General features: G+C 37.8%; 1 protein-coding gene across 1 annotated transcript in view; it reads left to right on the top strand.

Annotated features, from left to right (window-relative positions):
• The window catches only part of LOC128692277 (kin of IRRE-like protein 1), a 57,274-nt gene that overhangs the window by 23,296 nt on the left and 14,119 nt on the right, over nt 1–19,859 (top strand). The window contains exons 5-7 of the mRNA XM_070096228.1: nt 10,579–10,711; nt 11,189–11,191; nt 16,957–17,107. Of these exons, the coding sequence (XP_069952329.1) occupies nt 10,579–10,711; nt 11,189–11,191; nt 16,957–17,107 (287 nt within the window). The remainder of the gene's footprint in view (nt 1–10,578; nt 10,712–11,188; nt 11,192–16,956; nt 17,108–19,859) is intronic.

Genomic DNA, 19,859 nt, shown 5'->3' with positions numbered 1-19,859 from the left:
ATATTTTGGTAAGGGTTTATTGCAGACCTGACACATTTTTATATACTGTGTTCATGCCGTTTAATAACTACCTGCAACTACATCTTCGTGTATAATTTCAGAACATTTCGATTACACATCAAATTTTCAACCCTGCTGAACTATAGCTAGATGAAGGTTCATGGAACAATTACAATGAGGAGGTGCCCTCTGGTTAACTTTATATAAGTCATTCCCAATTATAGTATTTATGGAATATCTTTAAGAGATCTCTTCTTCTCTGCCTCAACCTCGTGGGATAAATTGTGAATGTCTCGTCTGATTAGCTTTAAAACGTCAATGCCAGTTTCTTGTTAATGCAACTTCTGAGCGGCTTGACACTCAAGTTCTGGTGAATTTTTTGAAATTGATATCTGCAAGATATGTAGAGAATTCTTCAGGTTAATTTTAAGTTTTCAGTGTTGGTGATTTTTATTAGAAGGTCTGAATTAGTGTTGAGTTTTGTAGATCCTAATTTGCCATTTTTTTTATTATATAAATGTATACATTCAGTTGCAATGAATATATACATTTATACATTCGGATCATTGATGTTAACATTTAACTGCATTAAAAACGTGCCTCACTCTTTACTATTTCTATCACTTGCATTGAGATATAGGGAGCTGGAGTTATGCAATACGGGATACCATTAGTGGTTCACAGCTACCAATATATATTTAGATATATAAGTCATTCCTTTCCAAGCTAGACTGAGAAGGGGTGATCTCTTTATGCTGTAAACAAAGTGTTACCATTCCTGTTGCATAAGTTCATATTTTCTGCTCCTTGCATTTGCTGGTGCAGTTTGGAAGTTTGAGAGCCAGTCTTGAAGATTTTTATGTAGTTTATGTATGTAAATTACCTTTGTTGCTTTGGAAATTTCTGGGAAAGAGCATGTTGCAAGAACTGCATTAAATATATTTACCAACGATTGCAGGCATTTCACTGGGAGACATTATATTTATTTTTTCTTTACCTTTGAACGTATTCATAACTCCTCTCATTTTCTGAAATGTGATGGGCCTTGTAAGAGGATAGTTCTCGGTCAAGTTTTCTAAGCTCATCAATGGGTGAACATGAAGACTGGTGGTATTACCCTCACACCACAGTGCTGCATTAGAGAAATGTTGATTCACGTGGACTCAACTGCAGTTCTCAGAAACATTTTTACAACTCGTCCCAGTGAGGTTTGCTTTATGTGAGTCATCTCTCTTTTCTGTTCTTAATACTCCTCCCTCGTCTATAATTTTTTCTTGGTGTGTAACAGTTTTCTTGTTGAAAAAAAAAATCATAAATGTATTTTCGTCCAGAAATTCCCTGAGTTTCTAGGTGTTTTCATATATATTTTCTGAGGAGAACTGTGATGGTTATTATTTCTCTTCTGGTTGTTTGCATGACCAAGAGGGTTGGGAGTCCCGTTCATGTGCATCTTCACTATTCTTCCCGGTAATCCTTCTTTTTTCTCTTTCACTTCTCGTTTGGGATTTCATTACTGGATTATCTTGGTAAAGGAGCTGCTCAATGCACTTGAATAAATTACAAATATAAATTGTTTAAAAATGACATCTATTTAACACAAGGAAGTAAGAATGTAAGCATGGGTGTTAAACCTCATGGCATTTATTATACTGAGACGTGTTTGTTTCTCATTTTATATATGCTAAGAGTTCAGTTTCTGTTTTGGGGGTTAAAGTATCCTTGACTGCTAGTGCACAGGTTAAATACCTTGTTAATGACCCTTGTGCAGTCGATTTACTTTTAATTTAAAAGTATTAATGTCAGTACCTTTAATGAAAACAAATAATAATAACAATAATAATAATAATAATAATAATAATAATAATAATAATTTTAATAGTATGTAAAAACTGTAGTAATTTACTTAGTCTATAGTGTATAAGTAGATGATTTATTGACTTATTTATTAAATTAAATACTATTTCGAATGAATAATGAGAGGCATAACCATTTATCAGAAAAATGATGAGCTAACTTTAGAAAGGTGTAAAGGATAATGTTAACTATGTGTGATGTGGATTTAAGAATGAATGTTAGTGAGCAACTTAAATGTTTAGATGCACGAGGAAAGAAATTTGTTTGGTGGAATAAAGTGAAAGTAGTAGTCAGGGAGAAATTATTAGCATATAAAAAATTAATGATGCACAAATTATACACGGAAGGTGATTGTACCTAAAAAGGATAATTCTTTAACAGTGGGTTAAGAAGCACAAAATAGCAAACAGCAGATAGGAAAATTGCAGAAACTGCTAATATATATCAGCAGTTTTTCTATAGTTCGATAAGTGGACTGACGAAACTTAATGAAACATTTATTAAGGCCACGTTTCGCGCACTAGAAACTTGACAAAGTCCCTGGTGGTGAAAAGTTGTCTCAGTGCCTCATTAAGTAACTATTGTCCGTATTACTATTATCAACTATTAAAAAAAATATTATAGATCTAAATTGTAAGCTTGTAATAGAATTTTACTTAAATATCTTTTATATTTTTGCCTCTTTTTTAAGTGATAAGCTTTTGGACTTATCCGTTTTTTTCGTCAGTATTCCTTCCTCTTATATTTGCATAACATCTAGTGTTGCCTCAATATCAGTTCCTTTCCATCATTATTTTAAATATTCACTGTTCTGTGTGTGTTAACTTTCCTTTTCAAATTGTGAGCTATGATTTTTAAGTCTTCAACTTTTATTCTGCTCTAACTTTCGTCAATCGCGTTCTTTTGAAACAATAACTGAGTTACCACCTCTTCATTTATTTCACTGTTGTGGCAAACACAATTCTAAGTTACTGCATGACTTAGATCACAAGTTGGATGCACTACCAAACAACCATCTTCCTCGGGCGCTTTCCATGTGGTCATAATTTACTTTACTTGATTCCTAGGAAGTACCCATTTTCTTTTTACCTTGCGAAGTATTACGATGTGATGTGATTGAAACAGTGTTCTTGATAGTTATGTCTGGTGCCATAAAATTAAGATCTCCACGTTCCTGGCTATTACTCTTGTCGTGGTACTTGCCCACACGATATTTGAATGTTGATTAATGAGGAAATCACTGTCAGGGCTCTTAAACTCCTTGAGAACGACGGAAATAACTGACTTACAACAGTGTTGCCTTTATATATGGCTCACGACTGCGGTGACATGTCTTCATGCATCTCAATATCTAGCTGAACACATGAACTTAAAGCTGAGGGACGGATTACCTCAAATTCCTCATCTTCCACCCTTCTTCTCTATATTGAACTAATAAAACCAAGGGCTGTAGAAAAAAATTCCAAATAAATATCCTCAAGTGTTGCTCAAGTATATCATTTATCAGCCTTAGTAACCGACGCTAGGCAGGTCCTAGTCATATCAAAACCTTCTTACTTACATACTTGTGTGACCTATCGTTAAATCGTTCAAAAACGTCATAACAAAAACTGCTCGTAGAGAGCAATCCTAATCAGAAGAGCAAATTCAATAGGCAGAATGAGTTTACAGCATGGAGTAACTTAAACCTTTATACTGAATATCACGAATATTGCCCTGCACATTGTTCTGCTTTTCTAGCATGAAGGAATTGGAACGTGGTTTGAGCAAAGGTGGATTTATTAATGGCCATCTACAATAAATCTCTAATTTAGTTAAAAAAATTGGACGACTTTCTTGAACGAATCGTTGTAAGAGATGAATCTAGTGCTCTACAGAGTTTACCTTTTCGAATTCATTATCACTTGCCTATGATAACAATCCTGCAAACGTTCTGGCTATGTTGATTTGGCAAAATTTTATCTGTTATGAGAGAACATTTGGATTAAGTTTCAGGAAAACCTGGTTGTATGCCATATATTTCTCCTTATATTCAAAATGTATCGATTAATCTGTTGGCTCATAAGAATATGGCATCATCATTCTGATACTGAATGCAATTCTAAGGCCACTGTAGTGAATGTCACTGAATTCAAGCTTGAAAGTGTGATTGCTGTCCATGATGCTTCCTATGAAACACTTGATACAAGAAAGGATGCAACTCTAATTATTAATGAATTGAAAAGCTCAAATTTATAGCTCTGTTGTTCTTCTGGTCAAAAATCCTTCGAGACTACGGTGTTCATCACTTGGTCATAGGCTGAGGTACTCATTACCTCGCCATCCACTGTCGTCTGTGTATATTTCTGCGATCATCAGATTATGTCATTGTGTTGTATTGTACTGATAAAGCCACGGCATGGCAAAACAACTACAAGAATAGATGCCCAGACGTTGCAAATGATTAATTCTTCATCTTGTGTACACTGTATACCACTGATATACAACTTGTCAGATACCGCAACATCATGGAATCATGGTACAGAGGACATCACCACAACCTATTCTTCCTCTCGGGAATCCCGCCCACCAATGATAATGTCTTCGTCTGCTGCACCTCATTTGACTCCGGTATATAAGAACCAATCTTCCTGCTTGTCCTATACATTCCTCAGCACTATAATGCTCATCACCTGCTCCTAGGCTGAGGGACTGATTATCTCATCTTTCACTGTCTTCAGTATATATTTCTACAATCATCAGATTATGTCCATGTATTGTATTGTATTGTATTGATAAAGCCAATGGATGACGAAATGACTACAGGTAAGGATACCCAGATGCTGTCGGTATTATATACCACTGATATACAAGAGTTATTTTGTTTGCAATATGTTCATGTGGAAACATTATTTTTTGAATACCTCTGCACCTCGATTTATACTGAATATAATCGAGAATAAATCAGTATTTCTTTACATTTGACGAACTAGACATAGATGACGTCCAACTACACACGAATATTTATATATAAACATTATACCTCATGCTGGAAGAGGAGGGTTCATAAATAAAATTAGAAGAGCTTATTCTTATGTGGTCTCTAGATGACGTGATTGTTCCGGGGGACTGAATCAACCATGTGATGAATACAACCCCTTTGTCAGGTTAATAACCTAGCTGATGACTCACTAGGGTTACCGTAATTATGTAAGTAGAGGCTATGTTTACAGGCTTATCCCTTGTAAGGCTTGTGTATGCCCAGCAGTAATACGTCACATGGGTATGGAATCCTTCATATTTAAGTCTACTATACGTAAATACATTCCTTGCATTACACATATACGTCGATGGATTTCATCTATATAAGGCGCCTTTCACATAACTTATACTACTGAAAGGAGTTTACTGTTGGAAGAAAGTGAGCACATGGTACTTGCTTGGGTTTTATTACACGTATTCTGAGTGCACTAAAGATAAATTTAAAACTTGAAAAGCTTCTACAAAAATATATGTTCAATCTATTTGCTCACTACCCTAGGTGATGGACATTATAACAACTTGGGGAAAATTGCCTGGGGTACTTACACTTGTCCATCGTTCAGTTTCGACCTGAAGCTGAGCGTCATGTGAGTCGTAACTCAGATTACTGCACTAAAGCCATGGAGCTTAAATAAAATAATAAAGATTTCTATACTGCTAGCCCTCCAGTGACATTCCATACGCCAGGACTCTCGTGCGTAACCCACGTAAATTCCGACCTGAACCTATCTTTTTCTCTGAGCCAGTCGTAACCTCCCATTAAATGCATACATCACGTGCCCAAATATCAGCAAACGTTCCCCAAGTATCACGTGATTTCCTTCGTTTTATCTCGGCCTACACTACATACATGACTTGATCTGATGCGACCCGCACCTAGGTAGCAGCGTCGTTGGCAGGCTTCCGGACTGAACTCGCCCAAATATCTTTGTAAAACTATGAAACAACGAATATAGTGGCATATATGATGCAGTAAAATAATGAAAGTATTCCATATGCCAACCGATCCAACTTTACTGGATATCGATAGTTTAGGGGTACATCGCTCTAAAACTTAAGATGTCAACCTAACTTGACTCACGAAATCGTGGTATGGTTTGGTATGTCAACCTAGACTCGACATCTATGATATACCTGTGATATTAGATATATCATGTGGGCTAATACCCCACTTCAGCCTGAGATATGGAGGAAGGGAGAGAGAGAGAGAGAGAGAGAGAGAGAGAGAGAGAGAGACAGACAGACAGACAGACAGACAGAACAGAAACGAAAGATCGAACGTACACAGCATTATGCCTACTTGCCATGCTAGGCAGGTCAGACTCACTCATCCACTTCCACTCATGTACATCTTCATCCAATAGTATATTTGAAGCTACGAGTTTGTTCCACTCGTCTACAACTCTTCTGCCAAACTAGTACTTCCCAATCTCCTTAATAAATAAAAAATTCTCTAACTTGAATCCATTGCTAATAGTCTTGTCTTGGTTAGATATTTTCAAGACACAATTTTTTTTTCCATTTATTCATTCCTGTTTTTTATTTGAACGCTTCAATCGTATCTACATTAATGGTATATCTTTCCAAAGAGTGCAAGTTCAGTCAGTCCCTTCGGCCTATTTTTTGTAATAAAGGTTTCTAATACATGCAATCAACTTTTCCATCATTTTCTATGTATTATCCAGTACTAATTTAAGTCCATTTTGTAACAGAGCAGCATAGTCTAATGAGGTTTAACTTAAAATACAATGAAATATATTCTCTTTGCTTCTATTTTTGATAATTCTTTATTTGAAGCCAAGAATTCTATAACATTTATTCCAAACACTCAGATAGAACTGCTAGCTCTTTCTCACATTCATTTTGACTAAAATCTACATTGTTTAGCATAAAAGGCCATAATTATTTCATTTTCTCAGGATTAGAACCTTACACTTGTGTGCACTGAACTGTATCTGCCACTTCTACAACCACAAATTGAATTAATGCCAATTATATAGAGTGTGAAAAACAAAGGTCCCCCTACTAATTAGCCCCAGTGGCACACCGCTCGTAATAGGTCTCTCTTCTGATTTCTGCCCATTAATGCAAAATTTCTGTTTTCTGTCAATGAGCCATGCTTCGACCCAAGAAATAATTTATCTTTTTCCACGTGCAGCTACTTTCTTAATCAGTCTCCTCTGTGGACTTTGTTAAGTCTTATTGGAATCCATATACACAATTTTGTATTCTTTATCGTCGTTTAACTCTTGGAGTACCTTAGTGAAATTACTTAGTAAATTCGTAAGGCAGAAACGCTCCTTTGTGAAACCGTGCTGAGATTAGTTGATCAAATTATATCTTTCAAGGTGGCTTCGAACTGCATCAACAGTTACTGATTCCATTAACGTCTTCCCACTATAGGTTAGACTGATTGGCTTAGAGTCTGAAGCTAAGGAACTGTCTCCAGTTTTGGAATTAGGTAGAACTTTTTTCAGTTTCCATTTATCTGGTGCTGATATTTCACATATTTTTTAAAAATAATTGATCAATACAATAAAATGTAAGAGATTAGGTCTTCGAATTCTAAGATAAAGGATTTTTAGTCAAAATATTTTAATTTTAGTTGTAAGGAAATAGTTTGAAAAATCCTACCCGTTTTTAGTGATCATTCAAAGAGATCGGTTAAGGGTTTGAAAAGTTCCTTCTAACTACCCCTCAAGGAAGGTTCCTTGATGCTGGTGAGAGGCTCTTAATCTAGAGAAGTGGATCTGTGCTCCAGTTCCTTGTATTAAGCCTGAATACCTTCCATCCCTTCCCCACAGGCGCTGTATAATCCTACGGGTTTAGCGCTTCCCCCTTGATTATAATAAAAATAATAATAATATCCTTATTTATCTTTAGAACACTTGGAAAACAACTCAACATTTAATATTGCATAATTTATTTTCGCCTTGATCATCATAATTATTGATTTTTGGAATTTTGTAACTTTCCTCCTGTTTAAAAACAGTGGAAATAAGTGTTACAAATGGTACACATGCTGGTGGTACACAATAGACCTGAATTACTTTTATGTGAGACATTGTTCCCTAATCTCATTCATATATTACTGGAAAAAACTCTTGGGATTAATCCTTAATCCCGCACAACCTTAATTTCATATTCTCTTTTGGCTTTTCTTATTTCTTTTTTTGAGTATTCTCTCTTAAATTTAATATAATGTTCAATAAGGCGACTCTCACCACTTTTGATTCACTTTTAATTACCTCTCTTTTCCCCAAGAGATGGCTGAGTCTGTTTTTTATCCATTTAGAAGAGAGGAAATTAGAATGGTTGGTAGATATATATAAACTTGTATCTGAATAGGATAGGCGTTTTTGTACGCATTACAGTTTGCTGAGTTTTCCCTCATCATTTCTTTTTTTTAAGTTGTGAGCACTTTGTTATTTCTGGAAAAGGCCACGTATTTCTAACATGGGTTCACATCTCAGCTACAAGGTTAACTGCATGCAAGATGAAGTAACTAGTATTCTTTGAAAACATACACGCACACACACACACACACACACACACACACACACACACACACACACACACACACACACACACACACACACACACACATACACGACTGCGAAGTATGTGAGGATCTCAACATGAGATTCAAAGAAGTCTTCACAGTGGAGACAGAAGGGACTCCAGAAAGACAAAGACATTGTATGCCTTGTGTTGGACACAATACATACAACCAAGGAAGAAGTGAAGAGGCTGCTAAGCGAGCTAGATACCTCAAAGGCGATGGGGCCGAATGACGTCTTTCCATGGGTTTTGTGAGAGAGGGAGCACAGGCGCTATGTATACCACTAACAACAATCTTCAACACATCTATCGAAACAGGGCGACTACCTGAGGTATGGAAGGCAGCAAATGTAGTCCCAAAGTCGTGGAGATTATCAGAAGAGTGGTGGAGCACCTAGAAAGGAACGAGCTTATATACGACAGCCAGCACAGGTTTAAGGACGGGAAATCCTGTGTCACAAACCTATTGGCGTTCTATAACAAGGAGACAGCAGTAAGGCAAGAGAGGGAGAGAGGTGGGTAGACTGCATTTTCTTGGATTGTAAGAAGGCGTTTGACACAGTTCCACACAAGTGATTAGTGCAAAAGCTGGAGGACCAGACAGGGATAACAGGGAAGGCACTACAATGGATCAGGGAATTTCTGTCAGGAAGACAACAGCAAGTCATGGTGAGTGCCGAGGTGTCAGAGTGGGCACCATAGGGGTCAGTCTTGGGACCGGTGCTGTTTCTGGTATTTGTGAACGACATGACGGAAGGAATAGACTCCGAAGTGCCCCTGTTTGCAGATGATGTGAAGTTGATGAGAAGAGTTCAGTCGGACAAGGACCAGGGAAAACTACAGAGAGATCTGGGCGATCTGGACAGGCTGCAGGCGTGGTCCAGCACTGGCTCCTGGAGTTCAACCCCACCAAATGCAAAATCATGATTGGGAAAGGGCAAAGAAGACCGTACGCGGAGTACAGTCTAGGGGGCCAGAGACTACAAACCTCACTCAAGGAAAAGAATCTTGGGGTGAGTATAACACCGAGCACATTTCCGGAGGCGCACATCAACCAAATATTTGCTGCAGCATACGGGCGCCTAGCAAACCTAGGAACTGCATGGCGACATCTTAGTAAGGAACCGTTCAGGACCCTGTGTACTGTGTACGTTAGATCCATATTGGAGTATGCAGCACCAGTTTGGAATCCACACCTAGCCAAGCATGTAAGGAAGCTAGAGAATGTGCAAAGGCTTGCAACAAGACTAGTCCCGGAGCTAAGGGGTATGTCCTACGAGGAAAGGTTAAGGGAAATCGACCCGACGACACTGGAGGACAGGAGAGATAGAGGGGATATGATAATGACAAGGTGGACATAGACAGGATGTTCCAGAAATGGGACACAGCAACAAGGGATCACAATTGGAAGTTGAAGACTTAGATGAATCACAGGGATGTTAGGAAGTATTTCTTCTGTCACAGAGTTGTCTGGAGTCGATGTGTTCAGTCCATCAATCTTGTAGAATGGACTGAACACATCGACTCCAGGCTGAGGGACTGATTACCTCATACTCCTCCTCTCCTTACGCCTTCCTCTTTGTATTGGACTGATGAAGCCACTGTGTGGCGAAACGTTTCCTGAATAAAGATTCCCATATGCTGCATAAGTGTCTCAATCTTCAACTTGTCGGTTTTTCAAACCATTCATCACAGAGTTGTCAGGAAGCAGAATAGTCTGGGAAGAGATGTAGTGAAGGCAGAATCTATACATAGCTTTAAGAAGAGGTATGATAAAGCTCATGGAGCAGGAAGTGTGACCTAGTAGCGGCCAGTGAAGAGGCGGAGCCAGGAGTTTTGATTCGACCCTTGCAACCACAACTAGGTGAATACAAGAAGGTGAGTACACTCACACACACACACACAAACACACACATGCACACACACACACACACACACACACACAAACACACACACACACACACACACACACACACACACACACAAACACACACACACACACACACACACACACACACACACACACACACACACACACACACACACACACACACACACACACACACACACACACACACACACACACACGTTCAGGTAACCTTATTTGTTTTATTAATTTTTTCGTGACCTGCATACCGCCAGGTATACCACCCACCAGACACGGAGCAGTGGGACCTGGAGATTATCCCCGTCACCTTCAGGGATGCTGGTGTGTACGAGTGTCAGGTCTCCACCAGCCCTAAAGTATCCCTGCCCATCGTTCTCGGTGTGGAAGGTAAGTAGAGAGAGTTTTTCCCAGTCTGCTGGGTGCAGAAGGAAAACATGATGATGGGGGACGCAGGTAAGGAGTTAAGGTTCCTACCTATCCTACTCAGTGTGGAAGATAGGAAGGAAAGATCATACCCATTCTGATGGATGTGAAGGGTAATAAGGGAATGTTCCTGTTTATTAAAGTGATGGATCGGAGGAGAAATTTTTCTCATCATCCTGGCAACTAGCATGATGAACATCATCACCCTAGCTCCTACCATTCTACCTATGAATGACAGTGATCTGAAGGGTCTTCTTTATTCTTGCAAAAAGAAGATAGGGAATGGGAGAGAGATTTGCATCCCACCCTCTCTGCCGATCAACAGTAAAATTCACGTCACATTCTTGGAAATCACGTAACCTAGTAAATGACAGTCATTTGGGCAGATCCCCTGACATCCGCTGCCTCAGATCACAACAATAACATGAATCTGGGTTTTAGCAGGTAGTTTTTAAACCATATTCTGTCGGACGGTATTCTTAAATGATTAGAGAATTCTATTAATATTATGATCAGAACTATAAGATAAAATAAACCTGAGAGTATCGTACAGTGTTGTACTTTATTATACCATCGTGTTTGTTGACAAAAACAACTGTAAATGGTAAAACGAACGGAAATAATATAACAACGCTTCAACAATAACATTTGTGGAATTATAAGTGTAAACAAAAAAGGTATTATTACAACTAATAACAAGGAATTAAATATTTTATGTAAAATGTTTTACATGACAATATCAGAATAGAGTTAATTATGCATTTAATAGCTCGGCCATGAATAAAATTTCAGTCTACCCAGAGGAAATTGCATTGTCTATGTTTTTTTTTATACCGGTTTATATACATAAACCAGATAATACATAGTTGCACACTCTTTTTAGCCTCCTCATGCATGTCTGACCTTTACATTGCTTGGAATTTCTATGGAAAATAATTTATTTCTTTAAATGTTATTAGTATTAAAAACTGTAAAACACTTATAATAATAATGCTACTACTACTATTATTATTATTCCTACTCCTACTACTTCTACCGCTGCTGCTGCTGCTCTTACTACTATCGCCACTACTACTAATACTACTACCACCACTACTATTATAATTACTCCTACTCCTGCTACTTTTACTACTGCTGCTGCTACTACTACTACTATTACTACTACTACTTATTCCACTACTACTTCTATTACTACTGTTACTACTACTACTACTACTACTACTAATAATAATAATAATAATAATAATAATAATAATAATATTCTTTGTTTCATTATTTTGGTGTTAAAATACCAGATCATCGGTCTATAAGAAACTCAGATATATACTGACATACATGTAAAAGTCGACATACGCGCAGAAACACACACACACACAAACAAACATATTGACACACATACATATTTTTATATTTTACTGCAATGAAATTTTATGACCATCTTTTATATTCCTTGAGCTTACATTGAGGTAGAGGAGAATGGGTTTGTGAAATATAGGGATACCTTTCTGGGATCGCGCAGCTACCGAAATCCATCTAGCTTTTTCATATCTTTGCATTCCTACATGGCAGTAATGCAATGAGAGTATCTAACATAGATTTTACCTTACAAGCAATCTAGTGAAATTGTTAATACAACAATTCAATGAAAAATAATAAGGTGGTTCATATGGCTTGTAAACCTAATCAAACAAACATAATGTGTGACTTAGTGACTTTCAATTAAACGCCTTCATAATGTTCTTTATGCAACTATATCCTTAATAAATTAATTTAAAGATACAAAGTTTCAGTATTCTGGTGCATCGCAGTTATGGATATCATTATCCATATCCACTAATGTAGGAGCAGTTTCTTTATCAGAAGCATCAGACAATGATGGTTTGCTGTTATGGCACCTTTGACTTGTATTTACTGCACACTAAGGAGGAAAACAGTACAAATTTCTCCACCCACATACCATGTCACGACTCTCAGCTTCGCATCAACATGAACCAATGTTGAGAAGGCTGTAAGAGGCAACGTGAAGTTCTGTTTCCTCTTGTATATTAATCCTGTGATATTAGAATTATCCCTACATTGTTGAACCGTAAAATACGTGCAATACGAATGTTACTTAGCTAGATTAAATGTTAAAATAAAAGTCTCGCTGGATTGTCCGTTTGTATGCAACAAAGAGATACTTATCGAGTGTTTTGTAGGTGCTATCGCCACACACTTTACGAATGAGTCTTTTTTTTCCTTCGTGTTGCAACTCATCATGAGTGCTTCCGGGTTTTGTGAGCATGTCTAGCATGTGACAATCATTTCTTTTGTACAATGTTAAAATCTTTGCGTTTCCCTGACGATAAATTGTAGATATTGTATCTCAGCCAGATATGGCGTCTCCAGTGGCATCCTGAATTTGACGTAAGCTGTTCAGTGTTAGTGGAGACTGTTGCTACCTAACGAGTACATATCGATAGTTGTGTCTCTAGCCTCCATCATGACCTGTGAGTCAGTGTCTGTCCTAACAACAACAGGTAGATCTTCTGACTCTGTCTAGCAAAAGCTGTTGAGACAGTATGTCTGCGTCTGCTTCATCCTGCTGTACAAATATGTCACCCATAAGCAGAAACACACTTAGGGTTTATATTAGTGTTGGCACCAATGATCATTACTTTGTTGTCACTGTGTAGTGCAAAATCTGTGAACGGTTTTCGTCCGGGTGACATTTCTGTAACACCAATTTCGACAGTATCATCACAGTTCACAGATGTATCTGCAACAATGCCATCTGTCAAAGGTACCAGGCTGTCTGGGTTAAATCGAAGAAATGGTGTATGTGCTTTCAGCCACTGAACAAAGAAGAGACGATTCCTGTTGTCCTTTGACTGTATACTTGAGCGCAGGTGTTTATGTTGTTCTCAGTTAAGAGTGGGAACCCTTGTGAACGTCTCCATTGCATCATACATATGAACACGTTGAGGAAGTGCATGGACCCTTTGTTAATTCACTGTCAGTGATATCCTTTCAAGAATGAGTCATGTCTCCAGACGTTTTAGGCATCCGAATCTTTAAACATTAGATGATCTTGTCGATGAATTTTCCACCTCAGAATTATCTAGACGATTAATGACGAAGTAGCCTTTATTGTAAATAGTGTCTATTTATATACCCAAAAAGTTTGCTCTGATTGCTTCCATTTGTTGTAGATACAACTGGGCAGATTTGTCATAAGATAAATGCCCAAGAACGTGAAAATGAGGAATCATATTCCTCACACACATACACTCTCCAGTCTCCTGTTCTTTCATCAGGTGTGAAGTGTTACAGGAGGACCACTTATCGGATATACTGTACCATGAGCATCCCAGGTCTGCTGTGATTTGCAACTTGGTCTAGAAGTTGTGAAATCATCTGACTTATCTGTTTGACGCATTTCTCATCAGTTGTATCAATGGTATTTTGCTACAGGCTAGGAAAAGCTCTGCAAAGGCTACCTAAGTAAACATTGTCTATGTTGTCCATGCAGCCAGGTTTCTTTAATAAGGTAAAAATGTGAGCTTGAAGTCCACTTGAAAAAAAGGACCGGTTAATATGTAACTTACTTCTCTATTGGGTAAACTCATTTCCATAGCCCTGCTTGCCTAATGCTTCTGAGTTGGAATCCACCTAGACACATCACAGCTCTGTCTAAATTTTGAGTAGTAGTCATTGTTTCTACAGCCTTTATGTAACTGGGCATAGTCGCAGGTCATGCTTGTCACACTGTGTGTGTGTGTGTGAGTGTATGCATAGCATATTGCATTATAACTAGTAATTATATTAGTAGGGTCAAAATTTATGAAGTAGATGTTTCTATTCAGGTTTCCTCATACATGTCATTCCACGAAGGTGGTTGGAATGATTCAAAAGAGTCAACAACCTTGAAAAAGTCTAGAAACGTTACGGAGTCGACACATTTGCTGTACGTCTGTACTGGAATACGTCCAAACTTGCTAACTTCTTCAAGTAATGGTGGTGTGACGTGCGGCGTATCTGTGGCCTAGTCACAGTTCCATCGGGGGATACACAAGTGTTGCTACCCATAGGATGGAAAGAATCGTGACCAGTAACACACACATTTTTAAACAGAACCTTAGTAAAACCTCCTAAGACATATGAGGCTTCACCAATGGATATGAAAGCAATTTCAAACCGCTGAACCTCTTTATAATTATGTGCAAAGCTCATGTTGCTCATAATGTTTATCAGTTCACGCGAGGTATACTTGCTGTCTATATACACTGTTGTTTCAAGTAGCAATAGTAATATGAAGGAGTTCCATCTACATGATGAAATTATGGAATGTGCTCTTTCTGTATATTCTCATTAACAACCATGGAATTTTTCCCTTTCGACTCACTAAATTGTGCATGAAGCGGTTCAGAGAATCAAATATCAAAGTATCTTGATTTTATGTGTCTGCCAGAGAACTGTATTCACATGTATCATAGACTTTCAACGTCATATCTTCAAGGATGACTGAGGTAGCTTTATCAGTGATTCTTTCTGTTTCACTATCTTCATCCATTACCTTACTGGTAATCTGTTTCTCACACATTCGTTTGTGTGTAGTCACGAAAACTGATGACGGCTTTCCAGTGTTGCTTATTATTCTTATATCTTTACCATAATAATCCTGAAGCATTTGCTTGAAATACTCGCTTAAATATTCTTCTCGACCATCTAATGAAGTGTCTATGTATTCGAAGAGTTATGACACAACGTGCAACACATTATCATTAAAGAATGTGCAGAACTTCTTGAATGCATCTTCTCGTACTTTATCACTTGGACTGTCAACGCATTTCTCCTTTTGGTCTATATTTCGGGTAAATGCTTATGCACCAGTGCAATGATATTTTGCCTCAGCTGCCACTAAATCAAAACCATTTTGAATGCTCTCTGCAACGTTATTTCCCCATTCATCGTATTTATCTCTGGCATAATTCAAAACAGTCGTTTGTAATTCTAGAGTTACTACTTTGCTTAGAACATTGGGATTTTATTGTCCACAGTTATAGTTAATTCACAGAATATACAGTCACAATTAATATCTATTGGAGGAACACCTGACCACATCGTGGGGTTTCGTTCTTTTGTACTAGACTAGCTGATGATTATCTCTTTCCAGCTGTAATCGTGTTTTCACGTGTGTAGTTTTTTGCAGCAAACAACATAACCTTTGGAGTATGCGTATTCTCCAGTGTCTCTTGAAGCCTCTCATCTCGCTTGATACTCGTCAACACATGAGTCATAGGATTTATGTGTAAATGTCCAACATTTACAAAGTCAGTCGAACTCATTTTCTTGTACAATACACAACGGATATCCATTATATGAAGTGAGAAACAGTGTACACAAGCATAGTATATATTGCAATAATTCTTTAGCAATGCATCTGGAACAAATATAATATACATTACATGAAGATGCTTATGTTTTTAATCTTGTAATAAATATTTTTAATGGGTTGCTGTATCTGAGAGCCTATGTTTAGAGGTTTCATTGCATTTCAATCATGTCTGAATGCAGAGATATGAAGAAAAAATGCAGCTGTCATGTTGAACGTCATTTTAACAGCCTGATTTAGCACAAGGCGAATTTTCAGTTAGTAGGAATGTCCCTACAGTCCTTGCAGATTTCAATGCCCATCACTCCGCTCTTTTCAACTGTGTCGCCGCTCAACCACCAAGTGACCTAAAGGGTAAACAACTCTTCAACATGATGACAGCAAGAAACTTATCATTCCAAGTCCCATTCAAGTGAACTTTTGATATGTTTCTTATAATACTTATGCATCTTTCCCGAAAGTTACAGTTTGTTATCAGTATTTTCAAGGTTTACGATGGTATTGGGATTCCCAAATAGACTGAACTAGGATGTACTTTTTTATAATTAATGCAAATTTGATTGGGTTTTACGTGTCCTTTCTCATATAGTAAAGGAAACTGAATTTTCATTTTAATTATGATCCTTCTTAGTAACGGAAAACAAGAGGAATATTTACAGTAAGTTTTGATATTTACTCTGGGAAGACGTGTCAAGAGATGCACTAATATATCACAATTATCGCAAAGACATGAGAATATTGAAAAAAAAAGTTATGTTATTTCTTTTGTATTTCTTCTAGTTTTTCATTCATCTTTTAAATTTATCAATGAAGTTTGTGCTTTTATGTGTTATAGTGCAGCAGGCAAGGATTGAGGGCCCAGCTGAGGTATACATACAGAAGGGGTCGACCATCCGACTCACTTGCATCGTCAACACCCATTCTGACAATGTAGGCGCCGTCGCCTGGTTCCGTGATACTCATTCCCTCGACTACGACTCTCCTAGGTGAGTGTGCTTGCATTTGAGTTATCATGAACGTAATCAATCATATTATTACATCTATTACATCTTTAAAAATATGTTGTGAGTGAAATGTTAATAAGACGTGATAGTTGTAAGTAAATAATGGATATGCTGTTGTGGGTGTGATGGGGAATGTAATGGACTCAAATAATAAGCGTCCTTTGCTCTGGTATCGATTTAATAACAGATATATGCGTCTGCTCAACCGAAGTCCTGGCTTTACAAGGTCTTGATAGCAACTACCTCTCACACAGGGAGTTGTGGGTAATTATGAATATGGAAGGACACAGGGTACACACCTTCTACGATCCGTCATATTAGTTGTTACACTGGTATCTATATAATATATAGATTATTAACTGTAATGATATTATTGACAATGCCACTAATAATTTATCATGAAAGTGGCAACTTAAAAATATGTCATGAATAGTGTTGATTTAAATCAATTAATGTTGAATATATTATAATAAATATGTTGGATAAAAAATATGTTACTGGTAAGCGGAATATTATTATTTTCACGATCACACTACACAAAAAGATATTCCCTTCCTACATCCAAATATATAAATCAAGAAAGATCCCTTGATACCGGTGATGGGCTCTTGATCCAAGGAATGGGACCGAACCTCATCTTCCCTAGATGAAACCCTGTTGCTTTCCATTATACAAGTACTGTTTGGCCATTGTTGGTTTAGTGCCTTCCTAGTAAATGAAGTATTTCGGTCGCTGCGCGATCTGAGAAAGGTATCCCTGCATTTCATAACCTCAGCCCACTCTGCTTCAATGCATACGATTGGAATAGTGCAGAGTGTGGCATAAGTTGATACTGCAGTAAAGTATATACGTACTTTGAAGATTTGGCGCTAATGAGAAAAGGCATTCACATTTCCCTATATGAAACTAATATCCAAATTTCTTCAATGTAAATAATAAATTAGGAAATAGAATAAATTTAAATCAGATGAGTAGAAAGTGAAAAAGAAAGTTGATTCTTACGACACCGTAAGAATCAACTTTCTTTTTCAAAATCCCTCTTTCGTTTAGGTCAAATCTTTCACAGGGACCAATAAGACCAATATCCGAAAATACACACGAACATTAAGCTTGAAGCCACTCAGATGTAGCGACGTCAAGCGATTAGTTTCATCCCTGAAGCATGGAAGAGTTGAAGATAATCACATGTGACACTCAGAAAGTGTAGCACCAAATCCCTTTAACTCAACCTTCCTCTTACTCTCATTCTACTATTTACTCTTACTCTAGCAATTACAATAAAAATTAATAGCTTGTCAAAAAATATGTTCATCTAAATTCTTATACTATGCATCAATATTCTTGCTATGCTCTCGCATAGCAAGAACATTGATGCATAGTATAAGAATGTTCTGCATAGTATAAGAATGTTCTTGCTATGCGAGAGCATTGGTGCATAGTATTTTATAATTCGTATTTTATAATTGATTATGATTCTTATAATTCATATTTTATAATTGTTTTTTTCAATTTTTTTTTTTTTATTATCACACTGGCCGATTCCCACCAAGGCAGGGTGGCCCGAAAAAGAAAAACTTTCACCATCATTCACTCCATCACTGTCTTGCCAGAAGGGTGCTTTACACTACAGTTTTTAAACTGCAACATTAACACCCCTCCTTCAGAGTGCAGGCACTGTACTTCCCATCTCCAGGACTCAAGTCCGGCCTGCCGGTTTCCCTGAATCCCTTCATAAATGTTACTTTGCTCACACTCCAACAGCACGTCAAGTATTAAAAACCATTTGTCTCCATTCACTCCTATCAAAGACGCTCACGCATGCCTGCTGGAAGTCCAAGCCCCTCGCACACAAAACCTCCTTTACCCCCTCCCTCCAACATTTCCAAGGCCGACCCCTACCCCGCCTTCCTTCCACTACAGACTGATACACTCTTGAAGTCATTCTGTTTCGCTCCATTCTCTCTACATGTCCGAACCACCTCAACAACCCTTCCTCAGCCCTCTGGACAACAGTTTTGGTAATCCCGCACCTCCTCCTAACTTCCAAACTACGAATTCTCTGCATTATATTCACACCACACATTGCCCTCAGACATGACATCTCCACTGCCTCCAGCCTTCTCCTCGCTGCAACATTCATCACCCACGCTTCACACCCATATAAGAGCGTTGGTAAAACTATACTCTCATACATTCCCCTCTTTGCCTCCAAGGACAAACTTCTTTGTCTCCACAGACTCCTAAGTGCACCACTCACTCTTTTTCCCTCATCAATTCTATGATTCACCTCATCTTTCATAGACCCATCCGCTAACACGTCCACTCCCAAATATCTGAATACGTTCACCTCCTCCATACTCTCTCCCTCCAATCTGATATTCAATCTTTCATCACCTAATCTTTTTGTTATCCTCATAACCTTACTCTTCCTGTATTCACCTTTAATTTTCTTCTTTTGCACACCCTACCAAATTCATCCACCAATCTCTGCAGCTTCTCTTCAGAATCTCCCAAGAGCACAGTGTCATCAGCAAAGAGCAGCTGTGACAACTCCCACTTTGTGTGTGATTCTTTATCTTTTAACTCCACGCCTCTTGCCAAGACCCTCGCATTTACTTCTCTTACAACCCCATCTATAAATATATTAAACAACCACGGTGACATCACACATCCTTGTCTAAGGCCTACTTTTACTGGGAAAAAATTTCCCTCTTTCCTACATATTCTAACTTGA

The sequence above is a fragment of the Cherax quadricarinatus genome, chromosome 53, assembly GCF_038502225.1.
Source record: "Cherax quadricarinatus isolate ZL_2023a chromosome 53, ASM3850222v1, whole genome shotgun sequence".
NCBI lineage: Eukaryota > Metazoa > Arthropoda > Malacostraca > Decapoda > Parastacidae > Cherax > Cherax quadricarinatus.
This window is presented reverse-complemented; position numbering and strand designations above follow the sequence as displayed.